The sequence below is a fragment of the Pseudopipra pipra genome, chromosome 5, assembly GCF_036250125.1.
Source record: "Pseudopipra pipra isolate bDixPip1 chromosome 5, bDixPip1.hap1, whole genome shotgun sequence".
Classification (NCBI taxonomy): Eukaryota; Metazoa; Chordata; class Aves; order Passeriformes; family Pipridae; genus Pseudopipra; species Pseudopipra pipra.
The window spans coordinates 4,578,887-4,603,158 of record NC_087553.1 but is presented as its reverse complement, the minus strand read 5'-3'; the positions used below and the strand labels follow the sequence as shown (position 1 = coordinate 4,603,158).

At 42.7% G+C, this 24,272-nt stretch overlaps 1 protein-coding gene across 5 annotated transcripts in view; it reads right to left on the bottom strand.

The window, feature by feature from the left end:
* Positions 1 to 24,071, bottom strand: part of LOC135414010 (transcription factor ETV6) — a 130,136-nt gene extending 106,065 nt beyond the window's left edge. For 2 of the 5 annotated variants that reach the window (XM_064654230.1, XM_064654231.1), the window contains exon 1: positions 23,586 to 24,071. In XM_064654230.1, coding sequence (XP_064510300.1) covers positions 23,586 to 23,618 — 33 coding nt within the window. In that variant the 5' untranslated portion in view covers positions 23,619 to 24,071. Of the gene's footprint in view, positions 1 to 3,549; positions 3,646 to 4,135; positions 4,291 to 8,501; positions 8,678 to 23,585 lie in introns of all 5 variants that reach the window. The other 3 variants (XM_064654233.1, XM_064654235.1, XM_064654234.1) reach the window with 3 other exon arrangements.
* Between the last annotated feature and the right edge of the window lie 201 nt (positions 24,072 to 24,272).

The following is a 24,272-nucleotide window of genomic DNA, read 5'->3' as shown; positions in this document are numbered from 1 at the left end:
ACAAAAGAGAGGGTGTGAAAGAAGGGATGCTTTGCACCACCAGGCTCACAAGCCCATTTGCTTTAGCTCTTTTTTGTTCTCCCTTCCCCTGCCCTTTTGGAAAGCACAGTCACTTCCTCGCTGGCTAGCAGGGGGACAAAAATTGAGCTAAGCAGATGTTGCAAGGCTCCTGATACAGGGTAATGAACATTAACACACTGAGTACATGCGTAATAGCTGGAGCAGCAGAGGAGCCATGGTTTGAAGGGAAGAACTCCCAACCTCTCACGGTAACTGTGCCCAATCAAGCCAACAGATTGGTGACAGCAGGTCAGCCCAAGCAATGCTGGGATCCCAAAATACACCATGGCAATGAACTACCTGATGATTAAAGCTGCTAGGGGATAATTTCAATTACCTGAATCTGAAACCCAGTGTATAGGCAGATGGGAACAGCACCTCAGTCATTTAGCACTTAATCCATTCCAGTGGTACCTAAGTTTGTAGTACAGTTTAGGCTATGAGGGGGAGGAGTCTCTTTGTCCCCACTGACATACAGAACAAGAGGATTCTGTTGCAAGCCAAAGCCTGTACTAGAAACACTGAGAGACTGCACCAGCAAGGCCTGGGATGAGGCCAGGCACATGGAATTGCCTTGCACACTGGGCTGCTGGGCAGATTTCAGGTGCACATGTGCAACCAGTCACAACACATCACATCAGCAGCATTGCCACCTCCTCCATGCAGAACCTTTCAAAGGAGACCCACATCTTAACCCACCTTATTAGTGCACAAACAAGCAAAGCCTATTTCCAAGTTTGTCTCTCCAGTCAATGGCAGAGTCAGGGGAAGGGGCCAAGTTCTTTCTCACCATCATCCCTGCATGGCCGTGCCACATGTAAGGACACCAAAGCATGGCAGATACATTTGGGAAGAGGGGGTAAGGATAGTCGCTGCTCCAAGGAGCCCCACAGCAAACGGGCTGCTTTGAACTTTGGCCACAGCATGGGTCAAGATACATCTGGGATGGCTCTGCAGCACGAGAGCATGCAAATCAGGTCACACCCCACATGCCGCTCTCCAGAACAAGCCCTTTTCTACCAGCAGATGAAGTCCCACTGTCAAAAATTCATACCATCTGCTTTTTATTTCTCCCTATAATGGTAAAATAGATTCTCTGCTATTTGTAAAACAGAATTTGTCTGCAGTCTTAACTTCTTTGCTTTCTAATAAACATTTTTACCTCAAGACGTAGATGTCACTCAGAAAACATGCTTTAGAAACAGGGAAAAGCTGGCTCAGGAGACCACAACCAAGACCACTGATAGGTAAATCTCCCTGAGACCAGTACCTCAACTTCCCAATTTCACTATTCAAAAAAAATGACATGTTTCTACTAAAAATAAATAAATCCAGAATACATTAAGGAAAAAAAAACCCAAACTGATAATTTTAATTGAACTGGATTAGGAAGCAACTACAGAGGCAAACCTGAGAAAATAAGAGCCTTTCATAAGCAGTGGGATGGAGGTGGAAGGGACAAATAATATCATGATAAATACCTTGAGGCAGCACCTCTTCAGTTTGGATTAATTGCTGGCAGAACATCATGTCTGACCAGGTTTTCAACCAGATTTCTCCAAGATCAGTCCAGTGCTATACTGGTAAGCTTCTATATCTACTTTAATTGATGAAAGTATTCACGACAGACATTAACAGCAGTCATCTTAACATAGGAAGTAATACACAGAAGTGGCTGATTTTCTGTTTGTGGAAAAAAAGTATTTCTTCTGAAACTAGACATAAAAGAACTTTTTCCATTACAAAGGAAAAATCTATTAAAAAATCTTTTGAGATTTTTCATGGGAAATGACACTTGCAACCAGTTCTACTTCTATGTAACAAACACACTACAGAGATGTAACAGCACATGCAACGTATCTGGTTATTTAAAGCAAAAAAAGCAGGGAAACAAACTAACAACTCATCCTGCAAATTCTGTATTTGTACATGAATTTATGTATTTTAAAAAAAGGGACTGAATAAGTCTCACTTTAAGCAAGTTTAAGGAGTTTTTGTTAGTTGAACTTCTGCTTTATTTCTAAACTACATGCTTTAAAGTTAACACATCATCATGTGGGTGAAAGTCTAAAATCTGTCTTATGAAATGTCTGGAATTAATACTCTCTGTGTGTGTAGTGGATTAGCCAGTACTCAGGTTAATTGAAAAGTTAGGGTGTTAAAGGAATAGCTAGATAGACAAGAGTAATATAGTAGCTTTGAAATAAGCTTAAAATGCTTAAGCCTACAGGTCTTGTTAGATCCATGCTCAAAATAGAAACTGTAAAATCTCAGCCTTGAAGCCTGTTCCAAGTCCATTTATAGGATCTATACACATATTACAAAAAGAGTTAATTTACTGAGTGTTTTGATTCATCTGTAGTAGTGCAAAAAGGCTTATACATATAGCTTTTCCTCCCAATGACTTATTAACATCTCCATATAATATAGGGCTCCCATTAAACTGTGAGAGTGGGTAGGTTTGCTCAGGGATCTCAAAGATAGCACACTTCCCGGGCTTTGAACTACCTGGGTCCTATTCCACATTTCCCATGCACTCATTGCTAAACAAAGGGTAACACTTGTGCTCTCTCACTTGCGTGGGATCACCATCCTGTCATCAGATCTGCACAGTGGGTATCTGCACATACACAGTGTCCCACCAAAGTCACAGGCACAGAGGTGCATCTACACAGATCCAAATTTACACTCAGGAGTTTAGCTGGAGCCTACAGTAAGGGCTTGTGCAAACTTGGGTTTGGGAGTTGGATATTTTAGTTTCATTTTATAAACTGGGATAACAATAATTCAGGACAAATTTGCAGAAGACAGGCTGTGCTGATGTAAAAAGGGATTCACATTACTGCCTTTCACCTCAAGCATCAGTTTAAAAACATCTTGCCTACAGAAAGCAACCAAGTAGCAGAGCTACTGCACATGAAGCCATTGCCCAATTTTTATTTTGGAGTAGCTCTCTATACAGAGACAATTCTGGAATCACAGTATTTTTGTTCCAGAATAATTAAGTTGCTAGTAATGTGGGCAATTTATTCCATGATAATAAATGTACAGCAGGACAGTCATTCTAGAAGACTTAAGATGGTTATGCATTCCCATACACACACCCAATGGATTAGGCCGTAAGGAATATGGGATAGATGCAAATACCAGCTAAAAACAGTGGGAGTCTTCCCAGTGACTTCAGTGGGCTTTGGCTGAGGTACTCTGTAAAGGAAATTGCTTAATTCCTGTGTATTTTTAAAAAGGATTCTTAAAAAAAAAAATAAAATAAAATAAAACTGAGCTGCAAGCCTGCAGGCATTCAGACACACGAGTAATCCCGCCAAACCCAGCGGGACCCATGTGCATTTGTAGAACTGTGTTCTTCGCGGTGTGTGAAGACTACATTTATACATCAAGAGGAGACAGAAAAAATAATTAACTCTTAGCCTTCTCACTGAGAGACGGTCCAAGAAAAAGCCTCAAACCGTGTTTAACCACGATACACACCTTGCTTTAAACTACCGTCCTCTTTTTTAGCTTTAGCAGTATGAAATTAGTAGTGTGAATTGAAAACATCGAGGTGAGAAGCGCTGCAATCAACCCCTGCCAAAAAAAAGAAAATCATTCCATATGATGTTTTGTATTTCCTGAGGGATTTATTTTGTGACTGCTCAGTATAAGCATCAGTGATTTAGTATTTTTTTTAAGGATAAAAATCTTTCCATCTCTTTCCATCTAGAAATTCTAAGCAGATGTGAACTTCAGACTTCCAAATTTGGGAATGTTCAGATCAAGAGCTGTTGTTCTAGTCTTTTAGCCATAATCATCAGTGTAAATATAAAAGTTTTCAATTATTTCACCCTCAAACCATCAAGATGTTCAACCTTTATTTGGCCAAAACTAAGTCCAGGCCTGGAAAATCCCAGTAGACATTTACAGGACCCAGGCTTAAACCACAGAATCTTAGATCACACAAGTTCTGCACAACTCTGGTAATTTAGTTATTGAAGTTCAGCAAAATTTTTGATGTAAATCTCATGTATGGCAATTACCTGGGTGAGCTAAGGCTAAGTTTCAAAATTAGTACACGTACCTGCCATTAATTTGCATCACAAATTGCAGGTTTCTAAGGAGGAAAGACTATGTTCCTTTCTCTTTCTTTAGCTGGGCTCTGTTAGTCTAATCTTGACCTTCTGAGGTGTTGCAGAAGATGAGCAAACCCTTTCTGAACCATCAGTTCTGTCTGCCCTGTGCATCTCGCAAAACAAAAGAGAAAAATGAGAAAATATTCCTTGTATTGCAGCTCTAGCTTTCTACTAGTTAATAAATTTAATTCAACCTTTTATTAAATCATTTAACCATTTAATAAATCATTATGTAGACATTATTTAAATAAATCTTAACCCTTCTGGCTATGGAGTTAAGATGTTAACCCAATGCTTACCAATTTAGTAGTACCTTTATGGCAGTGACCAATTTCTGTTCTTCCATGTACAATCCTTAGACACCAATTCACCCCCTTCAATCCTTTACAGAATTTGCTTCTCTGTGGAAACGAAGTTGTCTACGTGTTTCAAACATCACATCCACATCTGTGGAACAAAATATCTGAGGGTTGCTGCATGCTGCACAGTTCAAGTCTCCCAGTACTACAACAGAACTGCATTTTTAAAATTTTACATTTGTTTTCTTTTTTTTAAATGCAGCGTATACTGAGGCACAGACAAGGAGCATGCAGGGAGCTCAAGGAGTCACCCGTAAGAAAATCCAGCTGTCTGCAGAATTGGACAAAAAAAAAAAAATCTACTTCACACTAACTCTTTAGACAGCCTACAATAGTCTCTTTTTAGAAAGTAACATTACTTAAAAGAAAATGTAACAGGCAACAGCGTGTATTGCACATAACATTATGATACATATAATCTATATTGCACTTAGTGTAGCATATAACAATAACATAATACGTTTTGACTAAAATTTATGAGCTGGAATTTATGTCAGACACAATTAGTAATGGAAACTCCCACTAGTTCTAATCAGAGTGGATTAAGTCCTGATGCTAAGATTGAAACATTCACAAAAATCCTGGATCTACAGATGGAAAGAAACAAAAGTATATAAAATCCTGAGATATTATCCTGAAATTTGTTCTCTCATAAACAACCTCACTGAGAAAATCCAACTCAGGTAAAAGTTCTGAATCATATCCTTCCAAAATCAGTGGCCAAGATCACAAGATGATCAACATGCCCAGAGTGATATAGTGAACTGAGGTCTTCAGAGGAAAAAAAAAATGGTGTCTCATATGACGTATGAAAAGAACACAAGCAGCAAATGCAGTTGTAAGACTCTTTCTAGGCACTGGGATCCCACAACCCTGCGAACAGTTCCTGAGTTTAGATCCTGATCTTGCCATCGACAAATTGCTGCTCTAAAAAAAGTCAGGTTGAGAGTCAAACCTTGGGGTTCACTAAAGCAGCTTCCACTGCTGACACAAGTCTGCCTCTCAGCATAACCACGCGACATTTTATGCCAGGGCAACTGCGAAGACTGAAACTCTCTTTGAAGACAGGCAAGCAGATGTATTGGAACAGGTATTGCTCATTTTGTTTGGAGTTTGTTGTTCTATTAGGTTGTTACTTGTTTTTAACCAGAGGTACTACACTGCTTAAATGCTCAATGACTAACGATCATTACAGCACTGTATGAAAGTGTTTGCTTGGTGACCCTGTGCTGTCTCTTTGTGACTGTTCTGAGCTCACCTGGAGGTTCAGGAGTCTCTTCTCAAGGCAACTGCATGCAAGAGGCACCTGTCAAGACAAGTTTGTTTCCATCTCCTGCAACCCAACTACTAGCACTTCCTCACTGTTAAGATGTCTCTTTCCTCCACCTTCTGTATCCCTAATGATAAGACAGGTTCTACAGGCCAGATGTTGACATCCTTTACACCAGCTGTGTCCTGGCTGACAGCTTGGGTGATTCCAACGGGTTGGCACGAGTGGGAACAGCCCCGCAGTTTGTGTTCAGTAAAAAGTACTGTTTATGATGCTCTGAAAGGAGGAAATGGTAAGTAAGCCATTGCCATGCTTATCATTAAGCGTATGCTTAAATGTCTTATTGAACAAGTGCCCAAAGCACCAGGCTAAAGCAAAACAGGTTGCTATTCTCATTTTAGGATTGTAGGTGCTAAATAAGCTGTTCCCTTTTCACCCCTGCTCCTCCCCTCTGACTCAGTTTTCCCATTAGAAAAACAAAGGAAATTATACTGATTTGCTTTGTAAGGCCTTTGGAAACAGCAGCTGAAAGGTGAACCAAAATGCTTCTTCACTCCACTGAGGACCTAAGGACATGTCTTTCAAGTAAGGAGTTTAATCATTCTCAGGAAGGACCTTCTACAAGCTGGAGGGAGGACCCAAGAACCACTGGACCAGTAATAACCATTCACATTACAGATCTGCAACAGCTATCTTGTCCCTCCTCCCAGGGGCAGAGTATGTCCCAAGACATGATCTGAGTTGTTCCTCACATCTCCTCCATAATTTTTATAAGGGCTGCACATACACTACAGACATGTGCAGACTTACCAGCGTTCATCAGGTCTGACTAACATAGCTATGTGAGCAGGAAGTGTGTACTGTGGACTCCAGCATACCAATAAAACTGCACTCATGATGAAAGAATTTGTTTAGCTAGTGGACAGCAGCGATTTTTACAACAGTAACACTTTGCTACACAGCAACAGTTACCCTCAGACTGCATTGTCAATACACTGCTATTCTCGTCCATGTAAAGCACTGATACAGCTTCAAAAAGATTTCCTTTCTCTGGCCTGTACTCCCACACTTTCAGGAAGCTGTTTGAGCCTCCCAACCTCTCATTTTCTAATCGGCTATTCCCACACACACACACACACACACACACACACAGAGACCTCAGCAACTCTGCTTCAAACCACAGAAGGCAAAAAATCCACAACCACTGCAGGACCATGGGAGTCAGCAGGTGTACATAAAAACACGCAGCAGCACTACTAGAGATGTAAGTGGTGAGTGAGACTCAGTTCCAAGAAATGCAGAGCAAGGGGCATTTTTTTTCTCATTGCAAAGTGACTACAAGTGCAAGCAAAATTCGTCAGGGGTCCCCGAGGGAAAGAAAACTCTTCCAGGAACCTATTCCCTTGCCCTTTCTCAACCCATTTAAGAACCCACAGTTTTTCATAGGGATACCTCACAGGCAGGCAAGATGCTTAAAGAAAGCTTTCTCTCCCTCAGCACTTCTAACGACCTTTCGGAAAAGCTGTTAAGTGAAGCTCAAATTGGCACCTAACTTCCAAAGGAAACCTTATCTCAGGAGTAAAACATGCAGGAACAGTCTTTGGCAGTAATGGGAGAAGAAAGAGGTGACCACTGAAGAGCTGGAGATAATGATGATTATTATTATTTACAGGGCTGAAAACATCCTCCCACACACATACACACACCTTTCTTTGTCTGTTGTATTGATCGAGCTGATCTAATTCAAGAATGGAGCTAACAAAAACAACTCTCAGAAACTAAAGTAAGCCCAGCAGGGGCAGCTCCAAAATCCTCTGTGCATCTGCTCAAATAATCTAAGAGGGATATACAAACAGCTGCTGCAGCTTGGAAAGTGCCTGTTCTCAAACAAGGTAGCAAACATAGACTGTTTCAGCCTACAGAAGGAAAATGAAGGGAGTAATGCCTGAGTAAATGCCTGGGAGCTGACTGTCAGGTCAGAGCTGCTGTCCCTTAACAGAGCTGAGTCCACACCACCAGTGACACAGGAGCACTGGCAGGAGAAGCAGGAAGGGCAATGCACAGACATGCAGCAGGGCTAGTGTAGAAGCTACATTTCTAAACCAAGGATTTCTATTCTTACCTAATTTGTTGCCATCCCCCCAAAAAATTTAAAATTTAAAAATTAATATCGCACTTTCATATCTGATAATTACAATGTCCCAAGAACTAATGGCTGTCTATTCACAGAGAACTGAATAGAAGTTCTCTCCTTTTTTAAATTAAACTCAACAAAACCACTCAGCATCAAACCTCTTCACTGTCTGATATCCATTCAGTCCATGCTGAACAGGTCTACAATACTATTTTCTGTACTACAGTACTACTAACTTGGCACCTAGGTACCTCTTTATACCGTGTGAAGTTTTCAGCAAGGAATAGTAGAAGAAAGGACATCACATTTCTGACATAGGACAAGACACAAAACCAAGAAAGACAACCACTTTAAACAAATCTAAAAGGGATTTAACAACTGGAGATTTCTTCCAGTCACACAAGGAGATGATAATAAAATAATAGCCAGATGAACAGAAGACAGAGGGATAGAAGTAAGCTGAACTAATGAGGTAGTTCCTGCACCAATTTCATATTTGTTAGAGACATTCTGAACGTTTTACATTTTGCGGGGGGGGGGGGAATACAAACCTTTCCTCAGTATGTGAAACTAGTTAGTTTTCCAACTTTGCAGGCAATGCAGAGACTCAGGAGTAAAAGATGCCTCCATCTGATGCACTAAGAGCAGTAGAAAGCAGTCTTGTATCAAGTTGCAAAGTCTTGAGTTGGTGCAAGGGAGGAGACAGGTAATCAGTCACCTCTTGAAGCTGCAGAGAAGCAACAGCATCAGTGGTACCCACTGTTTGGGAGCAAGAATGGTTAGTGAGTTGTGTCTGCACTCCCCATGCTGCCTGTCAGAGACATGAAGCAGACTGGTATATTTTTTATAACCACGTTGCAAGGCCAGCATAGAAGATATAAGAAACATAAAACAAGACCAGTGAGCTGGCCTCACTTTCCATAGAAAGGATGTCACAAATACTTTTCATATCAAATAGCATATACACCTAGGAAAGCTATGGTGAGCATGGCTTAAAGAGTCAAAGAGTCATTTATGGACTGAACATAACACTTCCATGTTTGCATCCTTTGAGGACACAATTTTAATAGAAACTCTAAAATGACCTCTAGGTTAGGCATGTGGGACAGACTTCCTCCCCTGACCCAGGGAGGGTTCCTGCTTTGCTGCATGGTTAAACAGGTCCAGACTGTCAGCATCAGTGGTACAGAACAGCACGGATTTGCAATGAAAGTGGGGAGGTTTGGCTTTCAGTGTTTTCAGTTTATTTCAGAAAACTCAATACATGCAAGTGCCTCTTTCTATTAAAGCAGCGTTCTCTTACAATTAAACCTAAACAGCTCAGCCAAGGTGTGTTCAGAAACACAAAGCATGCCACAGCACCGTTGGAAGTCTGCAGATGACAGCAGCAAGGCCTCACACTGATATAAGAAGGTTCATTCATACCTCAGGCAACAGCTCTACCCTTCATTCACACTAGAAGACCAAACCATGGCTGCTTCAGACCCTTGGTGTCTGCTGGTATTAAAAACAAGGCAGAGACAGCTTCTCTGCAAAAGAACCGTCATGTTTTTCGCAACCAGTGACCATTTTTACTATAGTTAATCTATCTAGCCTAAAGGGACAAAAATAGGCATGAATACTTAAAAACTTTGGTTCTGATGTCAGGTAACACAGACCTGGCCAATGCCCAAAGCCTGAGTGGGAAATTCAGGAGCTAAGTAGTTGAGTGCAAACATCAGTGAGTAAGAAATTAAAGATTACCTACAAAACCTGAGCAAATAATACAGCCTTTGGTCACAGGATCATGTAGCTGCTGTGCTTGTGCACTGAGTTATGAAAGTGCAGGTCCAGACTCCACATGTGGTACACATACTTTCCTTCACTTTTGTATGGAATGATAAAATTAACTTCCTTGTGTTTAACACTGGGAAAACAGAATTCCTTCAGCTATCAGCATCTTTTGGGAAACTCTGCTCCTGTTTTAATGTAGTGGTAAGCAGGTACAATGTCTTTAGATATTGAGGCTCTACAGACAACACCTGGAAACAGCAAAGGAAGAGCCTGTCCCCAGAGGGACTATCCAGGCTGGTGCACTGGGACAGGACCTCAGGAGAGTTAGAAGTGAGCAAGTAATGCTTCACAGGCATCACAACTAAGTTCTACCTAAAGCCAGACAACTATGTATACCTACATGAGAGCAAGCTGTTATGGTATCTGCCCGCTGCAGGACACCATTCCAGATATGGCTCTTGGTAAAGGACACACGAGCATTTGCAGGTTGAGTTTTTTGGTTTTTAGCCAGCTCACTTTTCTACTTCTAATTGCTCATTAACTGCAGTAGCACAAGATATTTGAGAAATAGCTCAACTTGCACTGAAGGTAAACATTTAGTGTACAGACTGTCCCACAACAAGGTCCTCTCTGCTGGCTTACTCATTTCTTAATGGCTATGTGTAGAAAACCAAAGTCCAGGCACTCCATAAACAACACTTTCTCATCAATTTTCTCAGCTATTAGGAACTTGAAACGAGGAGTCAGGGACTAAAAGGCAAAGAGGTTGAACTATCAAATCAAAATAGTCACTCCAACACAGGTTTCAGGCATGTCGATGGAATAAATTAATAGAATTGCTGAATTGCCCCTGTATTGTATAATACCTGTTCATCAGCCACCCAGTGGCTCATGTGGGTACATATTTGTTCCATCTAAAGAAACGCATCCTTGTCTTGCAAGGAACTGTGTTCACTTGTCTCTTACCAGACATCAGAAGATGTGTGGCTGACACAGCACGCAGCATTTGAATTATCTAAAAATCTCACTATTTTTTCCACCCTCCATCAGCCAAATCTTGGGAGAGAACCTTGAGAAATAAAATAGGTCAGGGAACTTTATGCCAATAAATAGCATCACAGCCCAAAAGAAGAGTCAAGGATTTTCCCAAACAAAATTCACTGAGAAGTCCTTCATAACCTGAAGAACATTCTTCTTATGAATTTCAGATGGTCAGGCTACCTTTGCTGAGGAAACATCACAACAAGACCAAGAAACAGAGCAAAAGGTCTGATTCACATGAGAGGTTTTCTCAATTGTTATTTTTCCACTTGTCAGAGGCATCTGTACGGAGTCAAGCACCAAAGTATTTAAGTCCTAAATGGAAGTGGAAAAGCACAGTAGTTCTGGTCAGCTCAAAGGTCTGTCTAAGGTAGTACCACATTTCCAGCAACATCCAACAGGAAATGCTCAGGGTTAGAGGAATAAACTCTCCCTTGCCCACAACCCCAGAAATCCACAGGTTAGGGGCTTTCTGAGCTTTTTTTGACCACAGCTGTTATCTTTGCAATTCATGGTCCCAAACAGACTCATCTAGTGTGAACTGTCTTCTGAAACCAATTGCCTGTTTGTCCCTACATTACAACTCCCAGCAGCAGTTTTGTTAACCTCACTGTATGTTGTATGAAAACATACATACTTCCCTGTTTAAAACTGCTGGACGCTTCTATCTAATCCTCCCTGTTCCCATACAATGAGAAATAACCCTTCCCAATTTAGCTTCTTCCTGCTTCTGCCTCTCTAAAAGCAAATTTTTAGACCTTCTAAAGCAAATTTTTATGATTTTCACAGGAGTCTGCAATGGACCCAGCTGCTTGCCGTTGCTGCCACAGCAAACTCCTTGCCATCACTTCCTAATTCCTTCACTTTCAATCCCATCCTATTTTTCTGGCTCCTATTTTCCTTCTTACAATAATCTCCAGTCTCATAGCTTAGAGTAGATATATAGGAAAATAGATACCAGATCTCTGTTTGGTTCAACCCCCTCCCTGCCTATATATGTGTGGAGAGTCTCCCCATGTCAAAGCTTGCATCTTGCAGCAGTGCTGAATATCTTTAAATTTCTGAGTGTGTGCTGTGAGCACAGATAGGCTGAGAGCAGCACACCCTAGGAACCTTGGAGGAAGTCAAGACAGAAGCTTCAACCCTGAAGTGCAGGACTGCTCACCTGGTATCATCACCAGCGGCATGTGTCTACAAAAACCTGTAGGTGACCAGTGTGTTGGAACTTTCAAGACTATGATAAGTTTCCTCAGAAAATCCACAAGGACAAATTCTGAATAAAAAAATGTGTATTTTTCAAGTATATGTAGTAATTTTATTTCCGTAAGTATAGATACCAACCAAGTCATTCATTTTTGTGAGCAAGTAATTTGAACAAAAATATTCTGTGGACTAGTCAGAAGTGGCTCTTTTTCTCAGGTGTTATATAGAAAGCAACTTCCGCCATCCCCAAAAGCTATCATTCTAACCAATTCTAATAATTAATTCCCTTAATTTTTGGGGGTTTTGCTGCTTTTTCTCTTTAGAAGATGAAAATTTAAATATGCATATCGCCACTATAAGGTTTAAGTTTAAATATGCTCTAAAACCAAGTCTTGCTCCAGGCCAGCCATTCAGTGTCCTTTGTAAGCAAATCATCAACGGGGCTAATATCGATGCCTTCAATCCACGGCTTTCACACTTTCTTCATTGCTTTGCCAACCACCTGCTGGCAGTTTGGGTCTACAGAACTTCAGTTATTGTTTTGGGACAGACTTTTCCCTCTTTTTCAGCAAAATGGAGGCCAAGGCCCATACAAGTGAATGAGTATTTTTCAGATGACAGAGCGCTCTGTGGACCAACGAAAAACAGACAGAGAATTATGAAACCCCAGTCTAGACTGAAGGAAAACAGACCTCTCTTTCACCAGTATTTGAAGTTCACCTTGTAACTGAACTTGCTGAAATGATGTCTTCAAGTCTTCACCCCCTATGGACACGCACTAGGACCGTGAGGCTCTCAACTCAAGCAAGAAGAGCAAGCATGTCTGATGGGATAGGCTAGTCTAAGCACAGCATCATCTGCCAAGCAAACAGTGAGGGGGAGACCCAGGTAGGCACAGGCAAAGGGCCCAAGGAGACCACAGTGGTAAAGCATAGCATTATTTTGCTGCAGCTGTAGGCACCAAAAAACTACATGACGCCACTTCATTCCCCATCTGTGAAGCAGGGCAACCCTACCTCTCTACCTCACAGGGAACTGGTTGTGACAACAAACATACTAAAACATTGAACTAATGGAGACTTGTGAATATCTTAAAAAGCATACAGACATCTCTACTATAGGACATGAGTTAAAACCTGTTTTTTCTTTTAAAGAACACTACTATTATAAAGGGAACCAGGAGGCTTGTTCTGCATCTACGACGGCTTCCCTTCTTGTTTGCAAAGCAAAACCTTCAGGGTAAACTGGAGGAATATCCCTCATGTCAGCTGCTTTTCCATTGCTTCAGCCTCCCGTGGCTAAAGAAGATGGGTCTCACCGCTAAAGCATTAAAACACAGTATAGAGGGTAATATGAAGAAGAGAGGAAGAGGTTCTGACAAGCAGTGTATTCAAGATCTGTCAAGGCATTATGTCTAAACATTTACAATTTTTCTAAGCCTCTTCTTTTAAAAACTGAAATTTTAAAGTTTTTTTTTTCCTCATTTAAAACAAACGTGAAACTAAAGTGTATTGAGATCCAGTTAAAACTACAACAGCAGAAAATAATTTTGAAGATAAATCCCAAGCATAATATTTAGTGCCAAAGCATTAAAGAAAGTTCTACCATTCAAACAAGTGAGGCCCACTCTTGTACACCTAGACTCCAAGCTTGCCGAAGAGCCAAGCCAGCTTTAACAGATAAAGAGAGAATATTTTCTTTTTTCAGCTTCATCAATTAGTTCATTACAATGACTAGTTTACCCAAAGTTGGAAAATGCTTTGGAGTCGCAGAAACAGGAAGCTTGTTTTCTTCCTCCAGTCAACCAAAATGAGGGGTGAGGGAGCAAATAATACTAGATGAACATGACAGAAAACAATCAGTGTGATAAAAAAACAGTATTTCATGTGCTTAATAAAAAGCTTGTTATTTATTATGTAATATTACTTCAAAATGTATCAGATACTTCCATTTCATGTACAAAAATAAACCCTTTTTTTTTTTTTTATTTTACAACTACTTTTAATGCTCAGGGTTTTGATGTAGGAGACTGCACTTGTAATTACATTTCACTGCAAAGCCAAGTGTAGTCTATCATAAACAGCATGTAAAAGTAAAAAAAAAAACAACAACCAAAAACAATAATCCAGCAAAAAAAGTAATTCATTATTTTCCAAAATAAAAACCTAACTAAATCTGTATGAGGCTATGCAGTTACTTAAATAGATATCTGTGGACATTGTACATATTAGCAGAAAGGAAAACTAAATTTAGATTAAAGGCCATATTTAGCTGCATATTAATACATTTTAATGGCTATCTAACACCGCAAATCACTCTCTCTTTAGGAAAAATAACTAAAAAGTACACATACAAAACAGTATCAGAATTGATTTTGTATAGTCATTCCTCTGTTTGCCATTAAAAAAAAATAAACTTCAGTGTCAAAGCGTGATGCAAGGTCTGTACAAATGACAGTATTTCTTAGCAAGTGAGACACTTCAGCGTCTCAACACTTGGCCAGGCAGTGAAAGCAGCAACTCTTATGTCCACTGCTACAAGCTCCAGTTGGGACATCATTTGTCACATACGTGAAAAGGAGTTAATGCTTTTTATACATTTCATGTGAGTGATAATGGGAACTGGGAGACCTTTGGAAAAGCACAGGTAACCCACACTCGGCTCCCAGAAGCAAACAATGTCTTTTCCCCATAACCCGAAAACTTCTCTTTTTCAAATGCTGATCTGTAATTCCCATTCCACGTATTCCCTGAAGGGGTTTCCCTCTTTCATTTCAATCTGGGTAAATAAAGCAGCAAAGCCAATCTCTTGCTAGTAATCTCTAGTCCTAGCAGTCCTGACTTCACAAGTCTCTGAGTCACAGACAAATTCTTCCTCAGGTCTCTTCCCATTAACAATTAACTAGTCCTTCTTGAAATCAAGACTGCCGGCACTGAGACTTAGGAAATAATTCAGAAGAGATGAGCACTTAAGACCATCCTTCCAGGGTGCAAAATTTTACATCGGAGCATCTGAATGCCTATACATCATCAAGCAAGGCTATCTTGCCTGCAATCTGATTCCCAAAAGAAAAGAAGTCTCTGTTTCAGGAATGGCTTACCAAACAGAAAAAACAATCTTTCCCCTGAGAAAGGCTTTCCCCCCATACAGGCTGTTAATCTTAATATCATCCTCATATTCCTCTACCTTCTTTTTCAAATCCATTTGTACTTTTAGCCTTCATACCATCCTGCAGCACTGACTTCCCGAACTTAACACAGATGGAATAAGTACTTGTTTTAATCTTCCTGGCTAGTAATTTCATTGCCTCCTCTAGTTTTGTACTATCAGAAATTGCTCTCTGTACTACACTGCTGTGCAATTTCAGAGATTTCTATTATACCTCCCTCAGCAGTCTCCAACCCAAAAAGTACTTGGCAATATAGCTTCTCTTCCTGTGGAAGTTTCCCCAGGTAACTTCACTACTCACTTCTGTGTCTTTTTCAGTGCCACTGCAAACCTGCCTAGTTGTCAGAAGAGCATGCCATCATCAGAACTGATACACAGCACAGATTCAAACTTCAATATACAGATATTTTATATTTTACTGCCTGCTGCTTTCCCACTATGGTTTTATTTGCCCATTTCACCCCAGACTGAAAACTGAATTCAGTAGTCTCTTGTATTCACTAACCAAACCATTTCCAAAAATATGAACCCAGATGCCAGAACAGTTCTGCGAGGTCTATCAGCAAACAGTACTGAACAGCTCAAAGAGACCTCACTGTATTTGTTAAGCAGAAAAGCCTTAAGGAGTACCTCACTCAAAACTACCAAGAAAAAAAAAAAAACTTGAACCCTGTAATTTCTACCTACTTCTCCAAGCCTGCAGCCACTGCCTGTCAACATGGTTCAGTTGGCTGTACTAATTGGCACTGCATACACCATCAATTCACTCTTCTTACTTTGAGGTTGTAATTTGTCCCTGTTGGGAGGTAATAAAAGCCAGCACATGGTCAGTCATGGATGGCTCTGGTGACTCAGCTGGTGTGAGGCAGTTTGTTAGGACAGTGTATTTGAGCTCGGTGTTTACTGTGCAATGTGTGATACATATCCCAAGCCACATGCCATGAAATATTTTACAGCCCATAACCTTCTCCTGGAAGCTGCTCCCACAGTCTCCCCATTTGCTCAGTGACACAACCACTCAATCTGCCAACTGAGAAGTATCTTTTATACCCATCAGCACTCCTGTTCCTGCAACTTGGTGCACTTCCTGGCACCCTTAGCAGCATCCTCATCCCTCTGTAAAAACAGCTCAGCCCTTCATTTCCTCATCCCCGAGGAGATGGCAGGTCTGTCACTGAGTTGGGCATCCATGGGCATGGCATGGTTATCCATGCCAGGTGGGCATCCGGTACCTACATGTGCCTACACCAGGCTGCCCAACCCAGCACAGTGGTGCTCTAAACTGGAGGGAGCTGTTCCTCTGGAGCTGGAATGATGCTGCTGGGACCACAGCCACCACAGTAGAAAGGCAGTGACACAGCTAACAACTGCCCATCAGCACTACCTTGATTGCTCTGCAGGCTTCAAGTTGCAACCAGCCTTGCAGTGGTGCCCACTGGAAATCTCCAAACAGCTTCTCACAGATGTGGCAAGGGAGGACCCATCTACCGAGGAATATTTTTTCTGATAGCCTCCAGTGAGACTCATCCCAGAATCTGAAGTTCCTCACACCCTACTACCTCAAACCTGGGCAGGTCTGACAATGCTTGACTTTGCTCGTGTTTTAAAGCACATCACAGGTAGGAAGATGAGAACTAGCCATTTAAGTGGGAATATGGTGAAACAACAATCTCAAGTCCTAACCCACCAGAACTAAAAAGGATTGGTTGTCATGGTGTGAATCACAACAGAGACCTCAAAGGAGCTCCCAGAAAGTGGGAAGGAGCTCCCCAGCATCGCTGTAATGCTGGGTTCGCTTCATTTCACCTCCAAGAACATCAGCAGAGCTTTACAGTGCTCCATCAATGATGGAAAGTACTTTTATGTGAAATCCTTTATAAGAAAAAAAGGAGAAAGATGAAAGGAAAATGCAGTTCACAGATACAGAATGCCTTGTTGTAGCCCTACTAATTGGATAAATCTGTCTCTGAATTCTATCTATAGTACTACTATCTCTGGCAGTTTTATTAGACATTTCATTTACCTGGTAGAAATCCAAGCTCCTAGATTTTCACTTTTAGAAAAGAATTGCAACTTCTCCTGCATTTCATCAGTTTTAAGGATAATCCTGACTGGATGCCAGTTGGTTTTCTCCAGATTAAACTCCCAAAACAAATAATTTACAATTTCTTGATCAGACTCTACTTGAGCTAGCTAGAAAAAGCCCAAAATAAAACCTACAAAAAAACCCAAGCAAAAACCCCCAAGAAATCACTCGTTCCTACTTACAATCACATTTAATGTTATTTTAAAATTAAACATCCAAACTCGGGATTTCATATTAGCCAATTGTTAATAGTTTAACATGTGAGGTCCAGCTGTCATATTCAAATTTTTTTTTGTGGAGTTGTACTAACATTTGGCTCTTGCAGTTACACCCATGTGCAAACATTCCATAGAACACCAACACACACACTACAGTGAGAATCTCTTTCATACCAATTTTCTCTCCAGTCTTAACTAGGAAAGTATTTGCAAACTATAGAAGAACAACTTAGAAGCAAAGACATTGCATGTGGTTTAACGAGGAATAACCTTTGGAAAATCATTTAGATGAAGAATCATTTATAGCTTTCCTTAATTGCTATACCCTGTTCACTTTGGAGCTCAGTAGCATTACAGAAGATGAGCAATACCATTATCAGTAAAAAGCTTAACTCTTTTCAAACTCCTTTATCTTGGCTGGAGTTTTCTGCATTTATTTTATCCAGCAGTGCCATTTTTGTAAAAAAAAAGGTCTCTAATCTTGAGACCTATATGCTACTAAAGAAGTAGATGAAGAGAGTAGCTCTCTTCTGTGCTTTAACAAAACACTGCCTGAAGACAACTCCACAACATTAGAACCAATATGGTCTAAATTTGGCTTGGATTGTAAACCTGAAAAATAACCCACACTTGCAGGAATCAATTGCCACAACTCCACTGTTAAAGGCACAGAAGTTTTGGTGGCCTGTCTGCTCTCTTTGCTCAGGTTGAACCTGAGCATAAACCTGGAACTTGGTTTGGCTTTTTCATGAATGCCTAGAGGAACATCCCACCCATGGGCTGTTCTAGGTGGCCTCCTTCCTTCAGGAGGCATGGGGACACCTTACATCCTAAAAATAGTGTTCTTGTGACAATGCTAGCAGTTGATCATTATCCACTGTCTTTACCAGGGGGTCCTCCCTTGTCAGATGCTGAAGTTGTATTTGATCTAATAGAAAGTGATGCCCTCCTACCACCAGGAAAGAATAACACCTGGGACAACTGAGTATGCAGCCTCCTCTGCTTTCAGCTTTGGGGAGCCCTGGGAAGGGCTGTGGTCAGGGCAAGGTGGTGGGGATAGCTCTAGCAGTCACATCTGGCTACCATCCCTTCCAGGTGCTCCTGCCCTGGACCAGGAACAGGATTGTGGCAGAACAGCTATGCCTGCAACATGTGCCAGCCTCTCTGAAAGCCACCTTCAATGCAGGCTGCAGGCACAGAAATGCCAGCTTACCCATGTGGGGCTGATACAAACATGAGGACACAGTGAAGCCATAAGATCTTGCTCTCTCTGACTGCTCAGCAGAGGTAGGCAGTCCACACCAAAAAAGCCAACAGACAACCAACCACCACCACTCCCCTGCTCCCAAATGCTGTGTGAACTAAAAAGCCAGGAACAAATTGGATCACTCTATCATTGATTTCTCTAATAAACACAATTTGTTTCCATGCTGCATTACAAGTGCTAAGTCTTGCCACTGCCCTGCATAGGTAAGTTCATTATTATTTTGTTTCACAGATACAGCCAAAGTGATCATTTTCAGAAGCCCTGGATTTTGAGTTGCTGGTTCTTCAGGGATGCCCCGCTCAAGGCAGCAAACTACAAATATTCCACAACAAGCACATGCAAAAAACCCAAACACAAATTATCCAATTTTTGGACTGTAGGTCAGAACTACATGAGTGGCTAAAAACACAGGCTGCCTTAGGGAGAGCCCTTTCCCACAGTAAGCACTTTATTAGGAAAGCTTTAGTCAGAAGACTTCAGAAGACACATACTCAAGAACCCAGATAATTTTTCTAAAAGGCAGAAACGTCACTTATGTGTAGATTTCATCTCCTGCTTATAATCATTTCTATCAGCAGAGCACCACTTAGCCACCTCCCTCCAAAAGACACTTTGGGATACATGGTGCAATAAGCATATAAATTATCACTAAAGTATACTCTGTTTCATTGGGGCATTTCAGATTCAAGATGCTGTTTTAATGGGTTGCCTCTCAGGAAACCGCCCTCACCTGCAGTGACACATTGAATACTAAAGACTGGTGTTTAATTGGGGCAGTGCTAGTAAAATTTTGCTTCAGAGGGATTCAATTTAGGTGGTGCCAAGAAATTAAGTGATTTATCAGGTGTTAAACAGTATGTACTTCTAAACTCTGGTCTTCTACCATGCAATCCTACACCCACTGAACTTAATGAGTTTTGCCATTGACAGTACCAGAAGGATCCTCCTCCTAGTAAACAAGTTAACTAGTAAACATTAAGGCATATACTGTGCACTAACAGATACTCAGCCTTGGCTAAGGGTAACGGGATTCTGGCTGTGTGATGCTGAACAGTCCTTCATCATGGGAAGTCTTCAGTGGGAGAGGGCTCTTTGCAAAAACAGCATCAATGAAGTATTAGGAGACATAACCTATTAGCTAAAAATTAAGTAAATCTGGGGAAGCCAGCTAAGATTGAAAGCTCAGACACTCTGCTGATTGTTTGCCCTTTGGCTTTTCTGTTTTTCCTCTCTCTTATTTTAAACGATTACAAAGTACATCCTCCAATCCAAAATGAGCACCCATGAGACAAGTCCTGGAGCTACAGGTTTACTGTGCTGACTCCTGTATACCTGCACCACATACAGGTCAACACAAGAGAAAGTGCCTATATCCCCCAGCGTGCATCTAGAAAAAAACCTCCACTGAAACCAGTTGTGAAATCTGAATCACAGTAAGGCTCTGTGCCTTCACTGCTGCCCACAGAAAGCACTCTCAGCTCAAGCATCAGCCAGGTGGCACACAAGGGAGCCTGGGCTCAGAGAAGCCCTGGTCTGGGAGACCTGAAGCAGCTGATCTCCCCCCATATCCCCAGTTTTAGTTTCCCCACGACTCCACACTTGTGCCAGCACAACTGTTTGTATGGTCACATGGTAAATCAAACAAAACAACTCATATCTATAAAAAGGAAAATAAACTGTGTTCTTTGGGACCCTTCCATTTGCCTACTGAATTTTGAGTCTCTGCATGACACCACGGCTATATTCTCAAGGTATAATAATTTCAGGCAAAAAATAAGGAGATCCTGATAATTAGAAAGCTCCAGGTGAAGTTTTAAATAGAATTTACCATGAACTGGACCTTAACCACAAAAATCATCAGCTGTGTCTAAACTCCTAATCCTGTCTCCTGTTGAGTTTTTGCTCTCATGAAAGCCTTTGCAAAATGTTTACACTCTCCTAGTGCCTCAGTTCTCCCATCTGTGGGAGGAGAGGTGAGGCCGAAAGGATCACTTGCCAATACTGTAATGAGTGCCAACATTGTGGTAGTGTTTACAATAATATAATCAGTTAACTACTATGGCTCAGGATCAGAGGAATAGGTTTGCTACCAACACAGATATTCCATCAACTGGGGAAAAAAAAGTGTCTGAATACGACAACCATACCAAACACCCCTTCCCAACCCACCGCAGAGTCAAAGCTTCAGACCGTCTCGGACTGGAGACCGACACAACCCCAAAGCCTACCAATTCATGCAGAGAGTATACTGATGCTCTAAGCTATAGCAAACACTTCATTCTCATCTCTGACCCCCAAGGTTTTATTTTTTAAACCCCAGTGATAACTTCTCTCTGCAGCTTTAGACTCTACACACACACTTAACTTCTGTGCTACAACAGCACAGCGGGACTGCTTGCCATCCACCAGGCAAGCACACATCCAAGTGCTGGCAAGGTCTGGATATTAGCACTGTATTTTTCATTTCTCAGAGAAGGAGTCAGTAAGCAGCTGGGGTATAAGCAAAGCACTAGCCTTAACTCTTTGCTGAAGCTTTCCATGGTTCATCACCACAGGTATTACAGCATTTACTGCGTGCACCCTTGTCCCACACCCAAGGAGGAAGAGGAGAAAAAACCCAAGCAGAAGAACAACAAAACAACACAGTCACCAGCACCACTGCTTCCAGTTCACAGGCTCCTAATGAAACTTCTGACACCCTTGTAGCACAATACTTGCCTACTTTTCAGAACAACACAGCAGCTTAGCAGCGAAGTTGGGGTACAGTAGGGACCTTGCTCCTCTGCCTCAACATCAAGCTCCATGCCACCAACCAGACTGGAACACTGAAAAAACTATCAATTGTACTCATATAATCACACTACCAGTTAAATAGCTTCTCTTAAATCCAGCTGCTGAGTACAATCACCTCAAACACTGCTTGGTTGAAAGAAGAGTCAAAGAAACAATGGTAGTTTGAAAAGCTGAAGTGAAAGTTACCCGGAATGGGTAACTCGTGAAGAAAAGCTTTCATTTGAAGTTCACATTTCTGTCTGAAAAGTTGTACTTTCTGTATTTGAAATCATCAAAATAACCACCAGAGAAGCCAGTAACAGCAGTTTTTGTCCTCTGACAAGATAATTGGAAGGGTCTGCATGGAAACTGCACATAAACAAACTATACATTAAAAAATTAAAGTAAGTTCAGATCATAACGTTTAGAATTAGTAACTTAAAAAAAAGTTTTCCAATGTCTGTCTAAATGTAATGAAAATTTGGCATTTATTCATTACAAGACTGAAGCAGAAGTTTGCTTGTATCTCTCCTGCTAGGTAGCTGATTCCTTACAGTATGATTCTATAATGTACCTTACTGTGGCTAGGGAAGAACCAGCTTTACAGTTCCTGAAATCAACAGTAGAATTTCTCCTGACTTCAGTAAGAGCAGAAGTAAGCCTTGTATTTTCAAAATGACACTGTGAAAAAACAAGGAAATACAACTAATATGACACTACTTTTTCATGACATTCATTTGTGTTCTTCTGTCCAGAGAACACATCCTACCTTCCCATAGGGTTTACTAAAAAAAGACAAGTAGTAGTTATATTTAATTTTATATATATAGGAATTCAATGAGTCAATTGCACACGTTTTGCCTGCATTAGCATTTCACCAATACTGTAACGCACATACAATACCCCATTATCCAATTTGTGTGTCTGTGCTATGAGAAGTCAAAGTAGACTCTAAGCCACGAGACTTCACGGGATACAGGCCTGACTGCATTTAACTCAGCAAGAGAAAATACACCCAGAAGCTTTCAAATTGTGTTCATACCGTATAGAACGCAAGACTCCCCCGAACACACACGGGACAAGCAAACAAAAGAACATCATGCTGAATAAGTGTTTATGCTAGGCTCTCCTCCTTAAGAGAGAGTCTGGAAATCACCTCTTCCTTCCAGAGTGGGAGAGACAACCACAAAAGATCTCTTACTCGGGCAGAATTAGTCAGGAGCAGAAGGTAGACTCCTGGTTTGCAATAAGGCAAAGTGTCTCCTAAACAAAACACAAAACTGAGAGGTAAAGGAGAGAGGAAAGCACTGTTTCTAATGGGCTGCTAGATAGGAAGGGTCTGGACAAAAATGGAAACTCAATTTTGCTTCCATTGTCTCAGCTTCATGCTACCTCCACTTTAAACAAGAAACTTCACGGGGTAACCTCCTTTTCAACAGGCCAAGGCACCGAGAAACACATGCCCCAGTCCCTGGTAGAGAGGGCCGGGCTGCGCAGTCCTAGCTCCCCTACCTGCCGGTCGGCAAGCGATGCCAGTAATTGCAGCGCCTAAAAATAAAACATACTAATGCGGATATAAAAAAAAAATTAAAATAAAAAACAAACAAAACAAAACAAAAAAAACCCAAAACCTACAACTCACCGCTGGTGGAAGCAGCAGCGGTTGCATCTCCCGGACGGCAGAAAACTTTCTACGAAGTTGCTGGCGGGAACGGCGGGTAGCTGGCCCCGGGGGAGGCCGGGCCGGGCTCTGGGGCTCCCTTTAAAGCTCCCTGCCGTGAAGAACCACGCCACCACCAAACCCGGGTCGCGGCTGCCGTGTCCCCTGGGGCTGCGCAGGGCACTGACAGCCGCCGGGAGCCCCGTTCCCCCGCCCGCGGCGGGAGCCAGCGCGGGGAGCGCCCCGCTCCGCGCTGCCGCACCCCGCGAACGCGGTGGGGGGCGCGACCTCCCGGGACTGCACTTCGCGCGGCGTAAAACGGAAGAGAGAAAAACAGTTATTTTCATCAAAATAACCCTGGGCAAAACACAGCGAAATCCACCGCCCCGAGGCGCCGGCGGACGCGACCCGCGCTGACAGGGGCCGGACAGAGGGACGGGGCTTTACCTTGATGCAACACTGAGCAGAAGCGTCGGACATCTCTCAGGAGGGACTCTGCGGAGCCCGGCGGGGCAGGCGCAGACGGGCAGATGGGAAGTTCTCGGGCTTTCCCCACTTTACGCTCCTCTCCCGGCCCGGCGGCGCGGCCCCACCCGGCCCGTCCCCTCAAGGGGAAGTTACCGCCGGCAGCGCGGCCGGGGGCGGGCGCGGCGCAGCCGGGGCTGGGGGGTCACCCCGCCGGTCCCCGGTGCCGGGTCCCCTCCTCGATCCGCCGCCGCCGCCCCCCCCGCACGCCGACGGCTCCGCGCGCGCCTGCCCTGCGCGCTCTCTGCCCGCGCAGCTCCGCGTGAGAGGCGATGGGGGCGGGGGAAGAGGGAGGGGGCGCGGAAGGTGGGGGAGGGCGCGGCCCCGATCCTCGCCGGTGTTTTCCTTCCTGGAAAAGACAGAAACCGAAAGGCGGCAGCGGGGGCCGGGCGTTACGCCCCGCCCCGCGCCACCGCTCATTGATCCGGAGTTTCGGGGCCGAAACTGACGTGGGTTCCCGGCACCCGCGCCGCCCCTTAAAGGGGCCGCGGCCGGCGGGAACGGTCGCGGCCGGCGGGGACGGGCCAGGGCGCGCCGGCGGCGGTACCGGTGCCGCGCGGGCGGAGCGGGAGCGCGGCTCGTTTTGGCCGGCCCGCATCGGCACCCAAG